The following is a 21,500-nucleotide window of genomic DNA, read 5'->3' as shown; positions in this document are numbered from 1 at the left end:
CATACAGCTCAGTGTACTTTCATAGGGTCTGCTGCTGTGAATATGACAATCACACAACCACACACAGAAGGAACACAGATGGTTTCAGAGGATGGCACATCATGTTGTCATGCCATGGCAATCTGTCACTGAATTGTCATATTATTAACCAGTGTATAACTTTCATTCTTTTATATAGCATATACTTTTATGAAAGTCAAAGCCAACAAGACCCTGCAACTTTCATTTTACCTTAGCTTTGATAATTTCAAGAGACAGACTTAGTATGAATATAAATTTGACATCTGATTTCTTGGTTCCTTGTTCCACATCTTTCATATCTCAACTAATAAGAGTGAGAATTACAATTCTGATCTCCTCTCAGGAATTTCTGATGATACAATCTGTGCTCCCATGCTAGCTTCTATGCTCCCTCTTTCACAGTACTCCCATTGCAGATGCTGTGTGAGGTAGATCTCTGCAGACATTCTGATAAAATCTGTCACTTTAACCAACTTATTTACTCACAACAAGGATAATTAGCCTGACAGGCTCTCTTAACTTAAGAATGCAAGGTTCACATGGGGAGCATATTAAAAGGAAAAATAAAAATACTGCTACAGCTTAGGTGCAATCCCATTGTCATTACCAGTTTCAGAATGTTGTTGAAACAAGAAACACTGTACCACTGAAAGGCCAGGAAAGGATTATGTATTTGCCATGGAAATAAAACATTCTCGAGTAAAATGCCTAAGCATTTACTCCACTAACCTTTGTACAATCTTGAGGTAAATGAGCCATGAGTCAAACATCTCTGTGAAAATTCATGATCCATTAACAGGCAAATAGAGAGAACATAGCCTCATATGATCATCTAAACATCCTTAAAGACACTATAAAACGAATAAGATCTCCCCTCTGGTTAATATTTTCTTTCACTAAATGAAAGTGGGAATTAATGAAAAGTTTCCTTCTTAAACCTGACCTGCAGTTTTATATTATAGTATTATAGAAACAATACATGCTGCAGCGCTCCCAGTGGCAAACTAATGCTTGCACTTTCCTGTTGTTGCTCCCTTGTCCACCACTACTCTCCATAGGCGTGTGGATGACTCCACCACACCTCCCTTGTAGACAACTGCACTTGACTTGGTAAAATTATTGAGTCCAACAAAATCATCTACCACTGGTGTAGTGTAGACTCTGTTTCATTTGTGCTTTCTAGGAGAAAGGGAAGGGAATGTGGGAATTGGAGAGTGTGTTGAGGATGGAAGACAGATTGATGACTTTGTTCACTTTTAGTTAGCCCTGTCAAAATAATCACACATTCTCTCCCCAGCATGGTGAGAGGCCACTCGGGTGTATACAAGTCATTGCTTATCTGGTCTCTCAGTATTTGTCATGCATGACTTGCAGAGGGATTTGTTAATCTTCTGGGCCAACATAAAGACACACTCTGCACTCACTTTGCTGTGATAATGCAACTCCATCCAGGGGCTGGCATGCTGAATCGTTCAGCGCTTTTTTAAAAATTAAGCCTTTTACATTTATTTATTATTTTCTGACTGAGTGTTTGCATTGTATGCATGTACATGTATTGCATTGTATGTGTGCCACATACATACCTGGTGTCTACAAAGGTCAAAGAGGGTGTCAAGTTTCCTGGAACTGGAGCTATGGATGATTGTAAACCACCACAGTGGGTACAGGCAAGTAAACCTGGATTCTCTGCAAGAGCAGCAATTGCTCTTAAGTCCTGAACTGTCTAGCCCTTCTTCTTTCAGTGCGTGCATGGGTGCGTGGTGCGTGCGTGCGTGCGTGACATTAGCTGAACCCTGGTGGACACACATGCTTGCCTCTTCTACCTCTCTCTTGACAAGTACATTTCACGAATATGCCTCCTATAAGTCAGTACTATAATTACGAGTCTCCACTGAAACTGTGTGCATAACTTATAATTAGTCCCTCCATTTCCTCTATTCCAGGTGCTTTATATCACGATGTGGGTCTGATAGCCTCCAAATCAAAATGAGTTGACCAAAGTTATGAGATTGGCAGCGTTTAAAAGCTTTGAAATAAAAGGAAGAACAGCAGTCTAGGCATTCACACACAAGTGAAAGCTTCTTGCTATAGCTCTGGGAAAGTGGCTCTAAGTATTCTCAGATGGCTCTCAACAATGCCTGCAGTGCCAGTGTGTACCCAGACATTACTATCAGAACAAGCTTTTAAGGGTCCTCGGCCCCTGGAATGGAGGCAGGGTGTGATGAAGAGATACAAGCTCCTCTAACACTGAGCTGGAGAGAAAATTCAAACCACAGGTAAAATTGAAACTGTCCCTCTGTGTGAGATTTCATGGTTGTTCTTCAGGTTCCATTTAGGGCAGTTGGCAGACACAGGAAGATAGTTAAGGACACACTTATGTGTCACTAAGTGAGCTAATAAGCGTAGGATAATATTTATTTTGAAGTAAGTATTTTAAAAATTTCTGAAAGAGAGCCCCTTAAATGCACCTCCTCGAGCTAGCCCATATGTTTGGTTGCATTGTGCTTTTGTTATCTATTTATAAAGTAAAATTAAAACGTTAAAGCACAATTTTAATTGAATTAAAATTTCCACAAAGCATGCCTACTGCATTAAACCTAACATATAAACTTTGAGTAAAACAAATTATGGCCAACATACAAATTGATAGTTTGTCTGGTGGTCCTTCACACTAAACTGAACAGATCTTAAGAACAAGCGCAGTTTTAAAACAGAGAGGAAAGGGCAACAAAGGAGAAGGGTGAAAGAGAGGAGTGAGAGAAAATACAAGCAAAGCACACAATGTATATATAATATACATCCCTGAAACATATCCTTTCTGTATGCTAATGAAAACTAATGGGATCAACAAATGGAAAACCTGATTCTCATGCTCTTCCAATACGGGTAAAGCCTTAGAACTCAAACCAGAGGTAAATATGGACCAGGCTGAACTTTGCCAAAAATTCCAAAGGGATAAGCCAATATTCCCCTTGTTTAAAAGCCCGGATGATGCATAATTATGTAAACTGTTTGGTTCTGTACTTAGAGCAGGAATAATCAGACCACCCCGAACCACCATGAGTATGATAGAAAAGACGATGAAGTGTCCTTCTGCCTTCAGCCCTGGTGTATACTGTGTCATTACCACTGGCCAATACCTGTCCTACCCTTCTCCTGAGCCTGAGGAAAGCCTCTGTGTTGCCCGAATCCTTTTTATAGTTTCTACCTGATAGAGCTTGCCTACACTGAGCTAAGCACTGAACTGTGACACACCGACCATCACCGCCAATCCTCAGTACTCTTTCCCTACACAGTTCCCTAATGTAATATTTGTTTTAATTTTTAGACAATTTAATATATGCACATAATGTAGTTCCATTGAGAATGCTAATTTATTTTTATATCTCTCATCATCCCCTTTCTTCTTCTATCCCTATTTCCCCAACACTTTTCCTCCCATTCTCATGGCCTCTTAAAAAGGCAAAAACCGAAATGAAATACCCTTAGTGCTGCATGTATATGCTCAGGTGTAGAACAATTCACTCTATGGGTGCCCCTCAGGAGTCTATCTCTGAAGAGAACTAACTCCTCATTCTCCGGAAGCCACCAATTGATCCTCAGCTAGGGCGAGGCTTCATGAGCTTTCCCACCATGGGGAGATTTTCTATGCCTTGATCTTCTGCACGTGTAATCACAGCTGCTGTAAGTTAATGTTTGTAATTATCTCCACATGTCTGGAATGTGATGTCTCTCTCCAGATGTCTACTGCCTCTGGCCCTTAGGATCTTTTTACTTCCTCTTCTTCAGTGATCCTAAGCCTTGGGGCAGAGGGTGTGAATATAAATTGACTGACCACCCTGGGGGATCTTAAGAGGCACAGACTTCAGGCTTGCTGAAACCTTGCCATAGAAGGAATTAAAAACATTTCCTCAGTAAGAAAAAAAAATAGTATTGGCTTAAAATAAGTAACACTGATTCAGCCCCATGGCCTCATGTTAGAATCACAGATACTCGTTCATCATGCTTGAACCTCGCTAAGAAGAACTTGATTTTATTATCTTGTTTTTTATTGCTGCATAAGTTCCACATGCAGCTCTGGTGCAGGCAAGATCTCTGCTTTGCATGCATAGCAGATAAGGTGACAGGTTCCTGAGAAATGATTAAATTTGGAGGAAAAAAATGAGAACCATTTTACAGTCGCAGGGTAAGCTATGCTCTGTGCTAATCAGAATCCTGTGCATGGCTGATTTTCACTTAAGTTATCATACTGTAAACAGGGAGATTTTCCCAGACTGGAAAGACCCTTGAAACTGTATATGTTAAAGAGGAGCCAACCAGGGGTGTTCCTGAAAGAAATGAAGGAACTTAAATTGCCTGCAATTTGGCTTGCAGTCAAGCCTTGGTTCTTAATGCAGTTGAGGTCCCTCTGAAGCTGACCTGGGCTTCTCCAGCAATTTTGTTCACTGGCAATAGAATAATAAATTACTCACAGAGAAAGAACTTGTGACTGATTCCCAGTTGATCTCTGAGGCTGCTTCAGGTTGGAAATCTTCCTGGAAAGTAAAGACACATCCATGAGTCAGTCATCGCTCTGTTCAATTCGCTGTGCCCATGTGGCAGCGTCTCAGCATCTCCATCTTGTTCTAAATATGTGACAACAGAAACAGGGCTGCATTCTCATCAAACATGTCACCATTGCTTCAAGACATCTGTATACAAGAACTCCTCTCACTCCTTATCTTGTAAATATGGGTGAAATTGAAAATGTAAAGACAAAAGTTCAAATTTAACTTGGCCATCTATTGGTGTGTGTGTGACGTCAGGTGATCTTCTCAGCCTCTAACCCTTCTGTTCTTCATTTAGAATGGGCTAAGCTGTTTAAATTGCAGAGCTGTTTCATGAATTGAACATACTAATTATGCAATTATCACTGGCATTTAATAAGTGATTAATATAGAGAAAGAATAAATATTGTCGTTATTGATATGTGCTTCGTTTAAAGTGGGTTCTAAACCAAGTTCAATGCTGCCTGCTGAGTCAATGCTTAACACCAATGATCCTTTCAAAGATTAACCTCAGAAGGCTGTCCCAAACTCCATTAACAAATGTCAGGAAGAGTGTTAAGGGGAAGATCGTTAGGGGGACTGGTAAAAGACAGACAGTACAGAGCTGGCCAAAGAAAGATATCTCTGACAAGTCTAAAGGATTTTTAATAGACACTGCCCTCACAGAAAGAATTATACTGAAAGGCAAAAGTATCTTTACTTTACATGCTACTTTCACATTAACTAGTCCAGCACCAGTAAATTAAACACATATGCACAGACACACAAAGGCACATACAGACACAGACAGACACACACAGAGACATATAGGCACACATACACACACACATGCATGTATGCACAACAGGAAGGAGAGCTGACTCTACCATTTCTACATGGTACAGAAGCTTCTTATATCTGCTAAAATAAATTATTCAGGTAATTTCTTTCAGTCTGAGTTGAGTTTGAGGTGTCTTGTGATGATACTAAGACATAGTCAGTGACTCAAGTCTGAAAGCTTATTTGCCGAAGTATGCTTACTGAATGAGAGCTGAGAATCAGGTCTAATTTCATTTGCAAGATGAGAGTCTGAAAGTGCATCTTTTGATTGGTAACGATGACATTAGTTTGTGTGTAAATATTGGCACTGAAGGAAATGTCAGCTGTTCACCTACAGAGAACTGAATCACACATGGGTTGGAGAAAGCAACTGGCTATTGACCATTATTCTAAAGCAACATCAGTGAATAAAGAGAAACAGGTTCGGTGCATAGAGGGAGCAGAAATGACAAGTTGTAGAGTGATACATTCAAACCATGTGAAGACTGGCCTTCACAGGAGCTTCTTGGAAGATTACTAGGTAGCGCTGGTAGAGAGACAATGGTTTATCTAAGAACACCCCCAGGTATGTGAGTACGCATTTATTACTAGAACCACTACTCCAAACTGAATCCTTAACAAAGAAACAAGTGTTACTTAGCTCAAAGTTTTGGATACTGAAAAGTCCCAAATTGGGCAGCCTTATTCATTAGTCCTCTGGCAAGGGTCTAAGGCAGATACCTCACAGTGACAGTCCATGTGAGAGCCAGAGATCACACATTAAGACAGGAAGCCCAGAAGATAGACTACATGAGTTGATACCCAGGTGGCCTTAACACTGCCCCCCAGAAACATGCTGCTCAACATGTGAGCTCCTGAGCTTGCACTCAAGCTATAGGCAAATCACAGTACCAGGGAAGACACTCATGAGCAATTTGGAGATCACACAGTTTTATTTCAGCTGTTAATGTAGCATTTGTTAATTTCCTACAATGTTAGAGTGTAGTCTCTAAAGTGAGGTTGAACCACCAGCGAATAAGACATTTCTTTCCTCAAGGAGTCTGAAACCATTAAACTCATAAGAGTTCTCTGGTATCACATAGAGTCAGACAACTGCTTCTGAGATGGGATGAGAACATTTTCATGTCGAAAAGAAGATGTTTTGACTGGAATTTTGCATGGTAAGTAGGTTAGTTTGTACAAAAATTCATGAGTTGTGCTGAGCATGGTATGTTTGAGGTACTCACACAGCACACATGTAAAAATAGTCAGCAAGAATTTTCCTGTAGACTATGAGACCTCATGAGACACTTGAACTTGACACACAGATCTGGGAAGTTGCCACACAAAATCAATACGAAAATCAAGTGATGGATTACGGGAATGATGTAAAATCCAGAAAGACTCTTTTGAGGTCTCAGACCTAGACAGAGTTTTAGAATTTTTCAGCCCCATTTTCTTACTGTGAACAACTGATAAATAACAAATGGCTTATATATAACCCAATCTCTGGAGACACATGGCAAGTTCTGGGATGTAGATACCTTGGGGCGAAGCTACAGTCATAAGTAGAAGCTGTGAAGTGTTCTGTTTTGTCACAGAATGTTTGGAGGGGTGCCCATAGTTTTAGCCACCACAAAAGCAGAAAAAGAATAACGGACATCTGGGATGTCACTCATAAATTCCATGATTTCAGTCCCCCAGCTCCCACCTCTCCCCCTACCTACCTACATACATAGGCATTTTGTTGGGCAGAGAGATTGCTCAGTGGGTAAATACACACATGACAGAACTTACAAAATAGCAATTACGGCAATCTGCATCTAATTCCAGAGCTCAAAGGAAGAGGTGGGAGGAGGCGGCAGGAGAATCCTATGGAAGCTCAAGGGCCAGCTAGCCTGGTATACTTATCACTGAACAAGAGACTGTCTACACCAAGGTGGAACACAAGGACTGATACCAGCGGTTGTACATATGAACAGTGACACTTGCTCAACTATACTCATACACATAAATGCACACACATAGAAACCCACACAATTTCACACACAAGTACACACACACACACACATTTACTCTTGCATCTCACAGAGATGGGAGGGAGAAAAGAGAAAGGAGAGAGAGAGAGAGAGAGAGAGAGAGAGAGAGAGAGAGAGAGAGAGAGAGAGAGAGAATATGTAAGATGCCTTTTCAAAGTGTACATTTCATATATAAGGACTTAGTTATATGTTACACAAAGAATTTTGAGCTTATTCACTGTCTGGGTTACAGAATTCCAGTCAGAAACTTTAATAGTAACAAATGATAAATGAATTCATTGCATTCCAGATAAAATCCAACTTCATCTTCTCTTAGTTACATAAATATGAGATGTTTAAGGGAAGCCAAGTTCTATGTTAAGCTTATCATTATTTATAAGTGACATATTTAAAATGAACTTATAAAAGGGAACAGCATCCTTTATGACAATGAGTTTCTGAGGTTTTAGATCTAAAAGAAGAATCTTGTCCTAAGATGAATGGATGGTGTGTGTGTGTGTGTGTGTGTGTGTGTGTGTGTGTGTTGTCCTGTGTGCTGTGGTGTGTGCGCATGTGTAGTATAATTTGTAAATATACATCCTGTGTGATAAGTTTTCATCTCCCTGACTATCCTGCTTGATACTGTTGCTTGAGCAGTCATGTTTCAGTGGTAATGAGCAGGGTGCTGGAATTACAGAAAATCCTTCCAATCTTTTTCTAAAGCTACTCAATGGTTGCTTTCTATTACAAGTGGTGCCTGTGTCCACTATGTCCTCAAGGACCTCCTTAGGGTCTTTCAGATAGCTTCAAGCTTCTTTGCCTTTTTATCAGACGCTGTTCCCTCTGTCTGGAAGTATTTTCATCAAATATTTCTGGAACTGGCTCCTCAACAGTTGGTTGTCTGTTAAAATATCAGATCTTTAGAGAATATCACTGAGCATCTCATGAAGGATGTCCTCACTCTAGGTCACTCTCTGTTTGCCTTTGTGCCTATCTATTTTCATCAAAGTTGTTATGAATGTCTGAAATGATTGATGTTTCATTTATTTGCTGTTGATGTAATTAACTACAATGGCAGGGATTATGTTCTTTTATTTTCTATTTGACCTCAATTACTTAGCTGTGTCTTCACGACATACTCTGAGTGGTAGCTACCTCTATTCTATGACTTAAATATTAACATGATTAGTTTAGATGGCTTGTGTTTAAGCCTTAGTCTCATGAGAGACACAGTAGTTTTTATGAGTGCTCTTAGCAGAGCAGTGCCCTCACCATTACTTGAAGTGATGCTAAAATACAACAAACAGTGAGTAGTCATTTGAAATGTGCCACAACATCCCAGTGTCTAAAGAATGTTTTTCTGCTCTTTGTTAAAACACACGCAGGCAAACACTTTAACAGCCATGTCCCATCCCAGGGAAGAGAGAACTATTTCCTAACAGGAAGGCTATGCATATTCAGATCCTGGTTTCTTTACCTTCTGCTCTGAACTGTGATATCCCTCACAGAATGATTGGTTACTCTGTCCTTCCAGTCATGCAGGGCACCTCATGTGGTGGTGAAGGTTACTTTAATGTACCTTATAAACATTATGTACATATACATTATATACATAGGGTGAGGATGACTTCTCTAGTGAGACAAAATCTTGAGCACAGAGAGCTGAATGGATCACCTAGCACACCTCTCCCTCAAATTTCAGAGTTAGACGTCCAGCAGCTGTAATGTCTCTGTAGTGACTTGTTATTTTCAGCTCAAATAATATTATAAATCATTCTATAACCATAGCATTGCAATCTTTATGCATTTATATCACTTAATATACTACTTTTCTTAGCTCATATTCTCATGCTTATGTGATACGTCCAAGTGATGCTCACTCATTGTCTGCCATTCATTCTTTGATTTTAAAAAGCAAGCACAAGTCACTGATGCTCTGTTTTATATAGCATGGTAAAATGAGTTTGATTTATGTGGGTGAGAACTGTAGTGGAGGTATATAGAAATGAAATTAATGCATTACATGAAAATAGATAAATATTTTTTATCAGTGCAGAGGGGAAGTAGTATTTCTTTAGAAAATTTATAGTTATATCTTATTATTTTTCTGTGTGGATATGTGCATTTGTGTATATATGTGTTTGTGTATGCATGTGCTTGTGTATGTATGTGCATGTGGGTGTGGGTACATATGTGTATGGGTGCACATACCCTGGTACCTGTGTGGTGGTCAGAGCACATCTTTAAGAGTCGATGCTCTCCTTTTACCTCCTAGACCCAGGGATCAAACTCAAGTTATCAGACTGCCTTCTGGTTACAGGTGCCTTCTCACCAACCCCAGAAGCAATATTTCTAAGTATAAAAGCTAATCTTGAAAAACATGAAAAATATACAGTGTGTCTGTAGAAAAGGAATAAATCCAAAAGACATCAAAACAAAATTACAAGTATAAAGGTAGACTGATGACCACACATGTGACAGATGTAACTGACGAGTAATATCTTTAAGCTAAAATGACGTCATAGATCCAAAGACATTAGAAGGCCATGGTTGATATCATGGAGTTTCACGAAAAAAAAAATGTACAGGTGTCTAGCAAGCAGAAATACAATATATACTTACAAAGATACTGATATTAGTTAACTCTGAATGGTAAATGTTTATTGTTTGTATATTACAAAATTTTCATAACAACCATCTAACTTTACTAAGAAAATTAATTTTTGTTTTCTTTTTGTTTTTTGAGACAATTTTTCTTTCAGTAGTCCTAGATATCCTAGAACTAGTTCTGTAGACAAGTTTGGCCTTGTCACAATGATAAATGTTTAATATAGCAATGAAAAAGGAAAAATATTGATTGGAATATGCTTGATCATTTATCCTTAAGCTCTTATCTGCTATTAAATTATGTTCTGAAAGATGTCATTCATAGATTCCCCATTATAAGAAAATGGCCTTCTAATGAAAAACAGCATTCACTAATTACCAAATAGGGCATTATGTAAAGAAGAGAACTAAAGGGTTCTAGACTAGACCACAATGAACTGTATGCAATGGGAGACAATGTCTTGAAAAATCAGCTATACCTGGGGTCTCTATCTGAGGTTTCTATGTTTATGAGCACGTCTCTCCCCTACACACACACTCATGTTCTTATATTTCCAAAATCAATGCTTTCCATAGCCATCTTTGCTACTAAAAGCATAGACACAAATGGGGGCTTCCATTGTTGGAAGGGATTCCTTCAGATAACTTGCCCTTCTATATGGTTACTTTGGGTTCATCTGAGGGAGAAGGCAGACACTTATAATTCAACAAATGCCCCATTCACTCCTCCAGCAGACTGAGCTTCCCACAGACCTAATTACAGAGTCCCTTCAGTGAATGTCCAAAACAAATTCCTCTCTTATTCCTTGAGAGCAGAGCTGGGGACTCCTGGTTTAAAGTCAGTGGTTGCATGCTTATATTCCAGATGTGCTGTGGACCACCAACCCCACTTCATTTAGGACAGTGGTTCATTTTCATCCTAAGCTGTACCTGAGCACATGGGCCATGACCACTCCTTGTTAGAGGAATGTGTTTACTGTCACCACAAAATATATGCAGTTGCTTACAGTGTCTCAGAGCTTTCAGACAATCTTTAACTTAACAAGAAACATGGACTCCAGGAAAGTTTCAGATTACATTTGTTGGAGGACTTTTCACATGTGGCATGTGGAGAACTTTTCTTCTGTTTTCTCTTTTGCATTCACCCCTCAGAGTTAGAAAATAAATCTTTTTGCTAATCCTGTTTTTTCTTATTATTATTAGATACACACTAAGGATTGTCAGAATCTATGAGACAGCGGCTAAGAAACACACTACCAACACTATCACTACAATGAATTCTCTGCCCATTCATGACACACTGTAATCTGCTCATGACCCAATGAGGTAAAATAAAAGTTGTTAAGTCTGGAACAGTGGAATAAGATCATACCACAGGGAAAATCTTTAGAACAAAGCCTTTTGTTCCCGCACCACTTGATTTTCAACTCTACATGTAGAGACGATGATGCAGCAATGTGTGCAGGGGTGGGATAAAGCAAATGCTAAACACACAGAAACAATTAGACACTGATCCCACAGGCATACTTTGTTAGATCGTATGTCTGCTCCTGGTCAGTAAACCACTTCTAAAAATATGGGAAGGAAGGTCAGGTAACTGGCAAGAAGTATTTTTTTTTAATTTATTTTATGTTTACTTATGTTTCTGTGTCTCTGTATGTATATGTCCATGTGTACAGGTGCCATCAGAGTTCAGAAGAAGCTGCTGGATCCTGCAGGGGCTGAAGTTGCAAACCACCTGACATGGCTTTTGGGAACCAAACTGAAGTCCTCTGCAGGAGCATCAAACACTCTTACCTGCTCATCCATCTTTCTATCCTTGAGCAAAAAACATTTAATAGAAGCATAGTAAAAGCCCAGAATGAATAATCAATCAGAACCAAGTAGTGCCTTTAAAAGGTAGAAAATGTCAGTTTGTTTTTGGAATTTAACAGAAGTTGATTCTTAGAGTTATAGGAAACCTCACGTCACTAATTTGGAGGAAGTCATAGGGATAATATGTGAAATCCAGGTAAGATCATGGTGTGCTTACATACACAAAGGGGAGAACCTACCTAAATTGATTAAGTAAAAATTGACAACCAGTAAGTACTGTGTTCGTACCATGACTGGAAAGCATACTGGACAGAAGAGATAGATTTTTTTTCAGGAAATCTCATTAATGTATACACTTACCATGTGATAGAACCTTTGAAGATATTATGCAGAAAACTGCAAACCAAATAATACAGCTTTGGCAATTGTTTCTGTAATTTTCCCTCTTGGTGTAGAAGAAAATGTGCAAAAATTCTTTTCTATGAAGACAAACCATTGGAGGGCTCCAGAGATTGCACAGATGTTAAGAGAACTAGCTGCTCTTCTACAGGACCTAGGTTGGATTTCTAGCACCATCATGGTGGTTTCCATCTGTGTGTAACTCATGTTGCAGGAATCTGACAGTCTTGACTAGCTTCTGTACGCACCAGGTATATTCATGGTGCAAAGGCATACATGAAAGGAAAATACTTACATATATAGAATAAAAATTAATGAAAGCCTTGAAATAACTCTACCCAAGCAAGTGAAAGGCTGGTATGCCTTTGAACTTCAAATCTTTGAAGAAAGAAATTGAAGTAGTTATCAGAAGACAGAAAGTCTCCCATGATCATGGATCAGTAGGACTAACATAATAAAAATGGTCGCCCTACCAAAAGAAATCTATAGATTCAATACATTTCCCATCAAATTCCCATACAACTTCCTCACAGATATTGTAAGGACATGGAAACATACACACACACACACACACACACACACACACACACACAGTAGATAAAAACAATACCAAATAATAAATTACTGCTGGAGGTATGACCATCTCTGATTTTAAGTTGTACTACAGAAGTATAGTAATAAAATGGCATAATACACAGTACAACAGAATCTCAAATAAAGAAAGAAAGAAAAAAGAAAGAAAAAAAGGTAAAGGTGCTGGTTAAAATTCACGTATGCATGCAGAAGAAAGCATATATATTAATACTTAACACCCTAAACGAAACATAACTCTAAGTGGATCTATGATCTCAACATGAAACTAGATACACTGAATCTGATGGAAGAGAAAGGAAGGGTGGAGTTGGCACAGAAGATAACTTTCTGAACAGAACACTAATAGCACAGGCACTAAGATCAATAATTAATGAATAGGACCTCCCTCATGAAACTGAAAAGCCAAGAACACTGTCAATTGGTCAAAACTGCCCACAGGATGGAAAATTTTTTTTTACCAACTCTGTATCTGATAGAAGGCTAAAAAAGCCAATCAAGTAATCCATATTAAAACTGTGGTACAAATCTAAATAGAGAATTTTTAGTAGAGGAATCTCAAATGGTCTCAATATCTAAATGTTCAGCATCCTTACACATCAGGGCAATGTAAATCAAAGCTGCTTTGAGACTCCATCTTATAACTATCAGAATGCCTAAGATCATATCACAAGGGACAGTTCATCCTGGTGAGGATAGGGGAACATTCCTCCATTGCAGTTGGGAGTACAAACTTGTGTGACAGTTGCTCAGACAATGAGAATTGATCTACCTCAAGGTCTATGTATATCACTTTAGGGAATATACACAAAGGACCCATCACCCTACCACATGGATACTTGCTCAAACATGTTCATTGGTGCTTTATTCACAATAGTCAGAAATTGGTACCAACCTCAATGTCCTTCAATAGAAGAATGAATAAAAAAAGTGGCACACTTACACAATGGATTGAATATTAGACAATTGTTTAAAAATTACATAAAATGTGCAAGTAAATGGATTGAGCTACACAAAATAATGAAGGAACCAATGTCAAGAAAGATATAGTATGTGTATGCTTATATGTGGATATTGGTTGTTAGGTAAATGATAACCAAACTACATTCTGTAGATTCAGAGACGTTGAGTATAGAGGAAGGGATCGGGGACACAGAGATATCCCTGGGAGAAGGAAATAGAAAAGATCTTATAGTGAGCTCAGGGTATAGTGGGAATGGGAGTGGGATGATCAAGAAGTCAGGGAAGATTGGATTGAGGTAGGGAATACACAGAGAGACATCTAGAATTGAGGGGTATTAGAGGAATATGAAAACCTAGTGTAGTGGAAAACTAAAATATGTGAAGGTAATCTTAATGAAGTTTTCACATAATGGGGGCGATGAAGTCCCATCTAGCAACTCTTGTCACCAAATGAAGCTTTCAGTACTAGGACTGAATCACATCCTATTTAGTTATCGGCCAAGAGGTCCTATGGAAATTCCCAAACAACCCAGGCTGTTGCCAAGATGATAGGTTGCCCTCCACAAACTAACAGCAAGTCTCCTTTGGTGAAGACAACACCTACATAACTCATTGGACATGGAGGGATCAAGTTGGTTCTTACATAGAAACTTCAACTCAAGTTCTACAGGAAGGTACTCTCTAGGCTTCCAAAAATACAACATAAACCCCAGCAAAGCCACAAATCTTTTGATCTACAATGCTATCTTACCTGCAAGATATGCCAGCACAATGGCTACTCAAAGCTGTGGGAGTAACCAACCAGAGTCTGATGTGACTCCAGGCCAACTGCAGTAGTAGATAACATACTGACACAGCTCTGATGACTAAGAACCAGAGACTAGAAAACACATATACCCAGGGAAAAACTAAATGCTAATGGTCTTTATTTAACTGTGCTAACGACTCCTAATTACTCCTGATACTCTGCTGCACTCATAGATCAGTGTTTTATTCCTCAGTCATCAGAGAAGCTTCTTCCTTCAGCAGATGTGGGAAATATAAAGATCCATAGTCAGACTTACATACACAGAGAGTGGCCTTGAAACACACAGCTCCAAATGGGACGTCTCCATCAAAGGTCCCCCACCCGCTTAGGACTGAAGGAACATCACAGATTAGGAGGCAGGAAGGGTGTAAGAGTCTGAGGGTATGGCGGACACCAGGACAATTCCCTCTAAGACCAGCAGACTCCCTCTAAATCAACTGAACAAAGCTCATATGAACTCACAGAGTCTGAAGGAGCATGCAACCACATGGTGGCTCACAACTATTTGTAATGGGAATCCGAAACCCTCTTCTGGCGTGTCTGAGGACAGAGTCAGTGAACTCACACAAAATAAAGAAATAAACCTATTTTTAAAAAAGATAGAGACAAGGCAATAGGGAGCCAGGATGATGCTAGGTTTGAGGACGAGCCTGGTTTCTGAGAAGCTCCTCAGCTGTCTGAACCTAAGGCCAACTCCTGACTTTGATCTCTGCTGAACTTTCATTTGCAAGTAATCTTTTTGTTTAAGACAAACAAACCTAATTGGTTTATGCAAAGTACAGGCTTCCATAAATGCCTAAATGTATTTCCAAGAGAACATGAAGTATAGTTACAGGAACCTGAAAATGACTAGAAATTGTACTTTTGATATCATGCAGCTAATCTTAAATACTGTTTATACAGCTAAGCTAAAGTGGAGGGCTGAGGGAATCATCCTATGACCTTAAGGAAATAATTCATTTCAAAAGCAGGAGAAGCAACACACGCCTAGCAATTCAGAGTTTAATTTCTTACATTATGAACAAATCCTGAAAAATTAACAAAAAAAACCCATTCTGTTTATTTGCTTGTTGATTTATGTATAACTGTGTTTGAGGAAGGAAATACTGTTTCTTTTGTAAGGAAAGGTAGCATTAGAGATGAAGTTTGGGTCTTCATGCTAAGCAAGATCTCTACATCTGTGATCTATTCCTAACCTCAGAAAGTCTCATTTTATGATCAAAATTTTAAGTGTTTTTTATGACTTTGCTAAATTTAGCAAGAATTACTTAATTTCTTTCTTTTTGATTGCCATCCTATAAACAGATTATCTTTGTCCTAGCCCTAAGCTAGCAATGTTGTTAAAGCTATTATTAAAGAAGATGAAAATTATAATCAGTATGAAAATTAAGGCCATTTCGCCCAAATCCCTAAGCTAAAATAATTATCTTGAAAAACTCAGATCATTTCATTGGTAATTAAAATAGGCAGGATCTGACTTGAGATAGAAAATAATGTTTGAAGTTTGAAAGAAAAACCACAGTGTATCAGCTATTCGTCTTATTGCTGGGACAAAATATCTGACAAAAGAGACTCAATGGGGAATTGATTTGTTTCATACTTGAAAGGTACACTCTGTCAGGGCAGACACAGAAATACAAGAATGTTTTTTCATGTTTTGCCTACTCAAGAAGCAGAGAGAAAGGAACGAGCATGCTCAGCTTGCCAAGCCTAGGATAGGGTGGATCTTTCCTCTTCAATTAACCAAATGGATATGCCCAGAAGCTTGGTCAAGCTTCCCCAAACTGCAAGGTCATGGCTTTCATGGAGCTTTCCTCATGGCTACCATTTGCCTACAGACTTGGACTGAAAACCCTAAAGGGATAAACATCATTGCCTTGGCAGAAAGATCTTTGGTTATTTGGCATGCTATAAAGCATTGTACTGCTGTGGAAGGAGCTGGGATTTAATGTTGCCAAATCTTCCTGTGGCCCCTTTCAATGTGTGGGAGAAGGGGGAGAGAAGGGGGAAGAGAAGGGGGACGGGGAGGGAGAGGGAGGGAGAAAGGCACATTTTATAGACCTTCTTGTATTTATCGAACTAAGAATTTCCTAGAAAATTAATAGTAAACCTCAGCTACTTCGAATGATGATAGAAGAAAAATGTCAAGGAAAAAAATTTCATGCTGTTATTTTGACAAACTTTCTGACATGTCCAGAATCTTCCCAAGTAATCATAGAATTAGGAGCCATTCTTTGTTTTTTTTAATCAAACCCTTAAGATGCATTTTTCCACTAAAATACAATTTAGTCCTATCTCATCCTTCGGTAGGGTACAGAATTTCCTTCTTCTCCAAAGAGGAGTTAAGAAGTTTGCCTGATCAGAGGAAGCCAGAAATGAGGATTTCTTAAGTGCCTCATGAGGACTCCTCAGGTCAGCCTGCAGGAATCTGTTCAGTGGGATTACTATAAGCTATCTCACCGCCAGCAGGGAATCACAAGCATGCTTGAATACAAATGACCATTGCCAGTCAGAGGATCTTTGAGAACACACAAAATAAAAGCAAACCCCTTGCCTTCAAAAAATTTGGAAGTTCAGATGTCCTGTGTGATTCACCTTGCAGAATAAGGACCTTAGAGACAGGTTTCTGTTGGAGGAAGAGATTTAAAAATCAGCCTGGTAAAATGTCAAATGGTGACAGAACTTTCTAAATTAGATTTCACTTGGAAAAGGCACTGCTGGGCTTTGGAGAAGGGTCACTCCGAGCTCATGATTTCTGAATTACAAATGAGCAAGGGACACTTCCCCTCACTTCACAGTTAATGTGAGGATTAAAGAAGTTTAAATTCATTGTATTCTTCCCAAAACAAGTGCAGTGTTTATGTTTCCATGGCCCCTTAGAAGGTGACTCTATTAATTCTTTTAAGAGGCAGGAACTGCCTGCTATAAATGCAACTCTCTTCTTTCTATTCCCAAATTGATCCCTGAGGAGTTACACTACTTCAATAGCTCAGTTTCTCAGTTATTCCATATTCTTGCTTTGAAATGAAGATGGCTTATAAATTAGGTGGTAGATGCTAAGTAAGCTCTTACTTGTAAAAGAGTAGATGAGCTCATGGCATAAGTTGTCAACTTTGATGCATTATCATATTTCTTTTCTAAAATTGAAAAAGTCATTGGCTCAAGATTAGTAAAAATGGCCATCTTGCCAAAAGCAATCTACAGGTAATCCCCATCAAAATTCCCACTCAATTCTTCATAGAGTTAGAAAGAGCAATTTGCAAATTCATTTGGAATAACAAAAAACCCAGGATAGTGAAAACTATACTCAACAATAAAAGAATATCTGGGTGAATCACCATCCCTGATCTCAAGCAGGATTACAGAACAATAGTCATAAAAACTGTATGGTATTGGTACAGAGACAGGCAGGTAGATCAGTGGAATAGAATGGAAGACAGAGAAATGAACCCGCACACCTATGGTCACTTGATCTTTGACAAAGGAGCTAAAAACATCCAGTGAAAAAAAGATAGCATTTTCAACAAATAGTGTTGGTTCAACTGGAGATCAGCATGTAAAAGAATGCAAATTGACCCATTCTTATTACCCTGTACAAAGCTTAAGTCCAAGTAGATCAAGGACTTCCACATAAAACCAGATACACTCAAACTAATAGAAGAAAAATGGAGAAGAGCCTTGAGTACATGGGCACTGGGGAAAATTTCCTGAACAAAACATTAATGGCTAATGCTTTAAGATCAAGAATCGACAAATGGTACCTCATAAAACTGGAAAGCTTCTGTATGACAAAGGACACTGTCAATAGGACAAAACGGCAACCAGCAGATGGGGAAAAGATCTTTACCAATCCTACATCTGATAGAGGGCTAATATTCAATATATACAAAGAACTCAAGAAGTTAGACTCCAGAGAACCAAATAAGTCTATTAAAAATGGGGTACAGAGCTAAAAAGTCATTCTCAGCTGAGGAATATCAAATGGCTGAAAAGCACCTAAAGAAATGTTCAATATTTTTGTCATCAAATCAAAACAACCCTGAGATTTTACCTCACACTAGTCAGAATGGCTAAGATCAAAACTTCACATGTCAACAGATGCTGGTGAGGATGTGGAGAAAGAGGAATACTCCTCCATTGTTAGTGGGATTGCAAACTAGTACAACCACTCTGGAAATGAGTCCAGAGGTTCCTCAGAAAAGTTGACATTACACTACCTGAGGACCCAGCTATACCTCCCCTGGGCATATACCCAAATGATGCTCCAACATACAACAAAGACACGTGCTCCACTATGTTCATAGCAGCCTTATTTATGACAGCTAGAGCTGGAAAGAACCCAGATGCCTTTCAATAGAGAAATGGATACAGAAAATGTGGTATATTTACACAATGGAGTACTACTCAGCTATCAAAAACAATGACTTTATGAAATTCATTGATAAATGGATGAAACTAGAAAACATCATCCTCAGTGAGGTAACACAATCACAAAAATACACACATAGTATGCACTCACTGATAAGTGGATATTAGCCCAAAACCCCGAATTACCCAAGAAATAATACACAGACCAATAGAAGCTCAAGAAGAAGGATGACCAAAGTGTGGATGCTTCAGTCCTTCTTAATGGGGGGAACAAAAATATTCATAGGAGAGGATATAGAGACAAAGTTTAGAGCAGATACTAAAGGAACAGCCATTCAGAGCCTGCCCCACATGTGGCCCCGTGTGTGTGTGTGTGTGTGTGTGTGTGTGTGTGTGAACTGAGAGGAGGGTCCCCATTAGAGGAGTTAGAGAAAGGATTGAAAGAGCTGAAGGGGCTTGCAACCCCATAAGAACAACAATATCAACTAACCAGAGCTCCCAGGGACTAAAGCACTACTCAAAGAGTACACATGTACAGACTCATGGCTCCAGTTGCATATATAGCAGAGGATGGCCTTGTTGGGCACCAATGGGAGGAGAAGCCCTTGGTCTTGCCAAGGCTGGACCTACCAGTGAAGGGAAATGTCAGGGTTGGGAGGCAAGAAGAGGAATGGTTGGGGAAGGGGGACACCCTTATAGAAGTAGGGAAGGTGGATTGCATAGGGGGCTTATAGACGCTAAACTGGGAAAGGAAATAACACTTGAAATGTAAATTAAAAATATCCAATAAAAGACAAAAAAAGTCTGCTGGCTATTTTATCTAGTTCTATAATGACCCAATATATTATTACATAACACAGGAATTGAGATTTTCTTTTTCTTTCCTTTTCTTTTCTTTTCTTTTCTTTTCTTTTCTTTTCTTTTCTTTTCTTTCTTTTCTTTTCTTTTCTATGTGGAAAGGTTTAATGAGAGAACAAGAGTAGAAGAGAGGAAGAATAGAGGCTAACCCTGAGCACATGGAGGGAAATGGGTGGGGGAAGGGGAAAGAAGGGATAGGGACAAAGAGGAAGTGGACAAGAGAGCAGAGAAGAGCAAGAGCAAAAGTGAGATTTTCTAAAAGCTTCTAAAACTCTCTATACAAGCTGGATACAGCACAGTCACAGATACATTGGAAACAATAGCGCAGCTCTGTTTAGATTTACTGAATGCTCATGTGCCAGCACTAGGCAGGAACCCACACAGTCTCTTTGCAGGCTTTTTCACAGGGGAAAAGAAAGTTGCAAAGCAGCCTACCTCCTCCTTTCAGCAGCCTACCTCCTCCTTTCAGCAAGCGGGGTCCCTACTTCCTGCTAGGGATTTCCCGAGGCTAGGGTATTGCCTGGTAAACTAAACGGAGAGAGTTGGGTGATTACACTGTTTATTAGCTATAATGGCTATGTATATGAAAAAGACTATTTTTATGCAGCCTTTAAAACACGAGTTTATTCAGGTTAGAGGGAATGGTCACTTTACAAATTGTTGATAGAATGTAAAATTAAAAAGGGCCTGTCAGTTCCCAAGCTACTAGCTTATACACAAGTTTGATCTCTTCTTGGACTCAGTCATCCTTTATCCCAACAGTTTTGGTTGAAATATTTCTACAGTGGCGTCTGTTCATTTTGATTTTTAACACAGAGATCAAGTATTTGCAATTTGTTGTTGGAGGAGTCTACATCATTTAGAAAACTTTCAGTAACAAATCTTGTGCTGCTCTTTGTCTTCATTCTATGATTCCCATACTTCGACCTGTGCCCTCCCTGTGAAGTGTTCCAGGTTTTCAGGCTTGCTTCAACCCCTGCAGTACAAGTGCTCACCAGTGTTATCACTGGCTGCAGCTTGAAAAACATTTCATGGTCTTTCTATTGCTCATTTCTTGGTAGTTTTACATTTTTCAAAGATCTCCTTTTAATAGGGGCTCATATATGCTTTAACCTACCTTATAGCCCATCACCTACCAGAGGTAGTGGAAAAGAAAGGTTATTAGGATACGGGAGAAGTGGATCTGTAGAAATTGTTCTTTGGAGTAAATCCCATCTGCCTTGTCAGGAGATCAGCAGTTTTGTTTACAGCATTCAGCAGCAGCAGCAGCAGCAGCAGCTCTATCCCCTTGAAAACACTTTGTGAGTATGCCAGCAGTCCAGTTCAGGAGTATTGTGATAGCAAACATGAATCAGCAGCAGTGGCATGACCTAGCAGAAATAGCTAGGCCTCCACTGAGCATGGATCAGTAGGAGTGATTGTGTCAAGAGAAGTTCTTTGCCATGCCTCTCTCAATGAAGTGAAGATCAGTGAAAACTGGAGGCCAAGATGTGTGGTAAAGCTAGCTATGCAAGCAAGTCACTGTCACTGTCCATTGAGTCCAATTTATATCCCCTCTAAACATCATGTGTCCTCCATCAGTCCTGCCTCACCTTGGACCTTGCCTATTTTATCTTAGCAAAATTCCATGCGAGTCTGTATCAGCTGACATCACTCTCCCAGTCAACCTGAGTCTGTGGAAGCAGCAAGAAGCCACCAGAATATCAC

General features: G+C 39.3%; 1 protein-coding gene across 1 annotated transcript in view; it reads right to left on the bottom strand.

Moving 5' to 3' along the window:
• The window catches only part of Pdgfd (platelet derived growth factor D), a 209,508-nt gene that overhangs the window by 33,859 nt on the left and 154,149 nt on the right, over nt 1-21,500 (bottom strand). Inside the window, 1 exon segment of the mRNA XM_032911072.1 lies at nt 4,494-4,556. Coding sequence (XP_032766963.1) covers nt 4,494-4,556 — 63 coding nt within the window.

The sequence above is a fragment of the Rattus rattus genome, chromosome 8, assembly GCF_011064425.1.
Source record: "Rattus rattus isolate New Zealand chromosome 8, Rrattus_CSIRO_v1, whole genome shotgun sequence".
NCBI lineage: Eukaryota > Metazoa > Chordata > Mammalia > Rodentia > Muridae > Rattus > Rattus rattus.
This window is presented reverse-complemented; position numbering and strand designations above follow the sequence as displayed.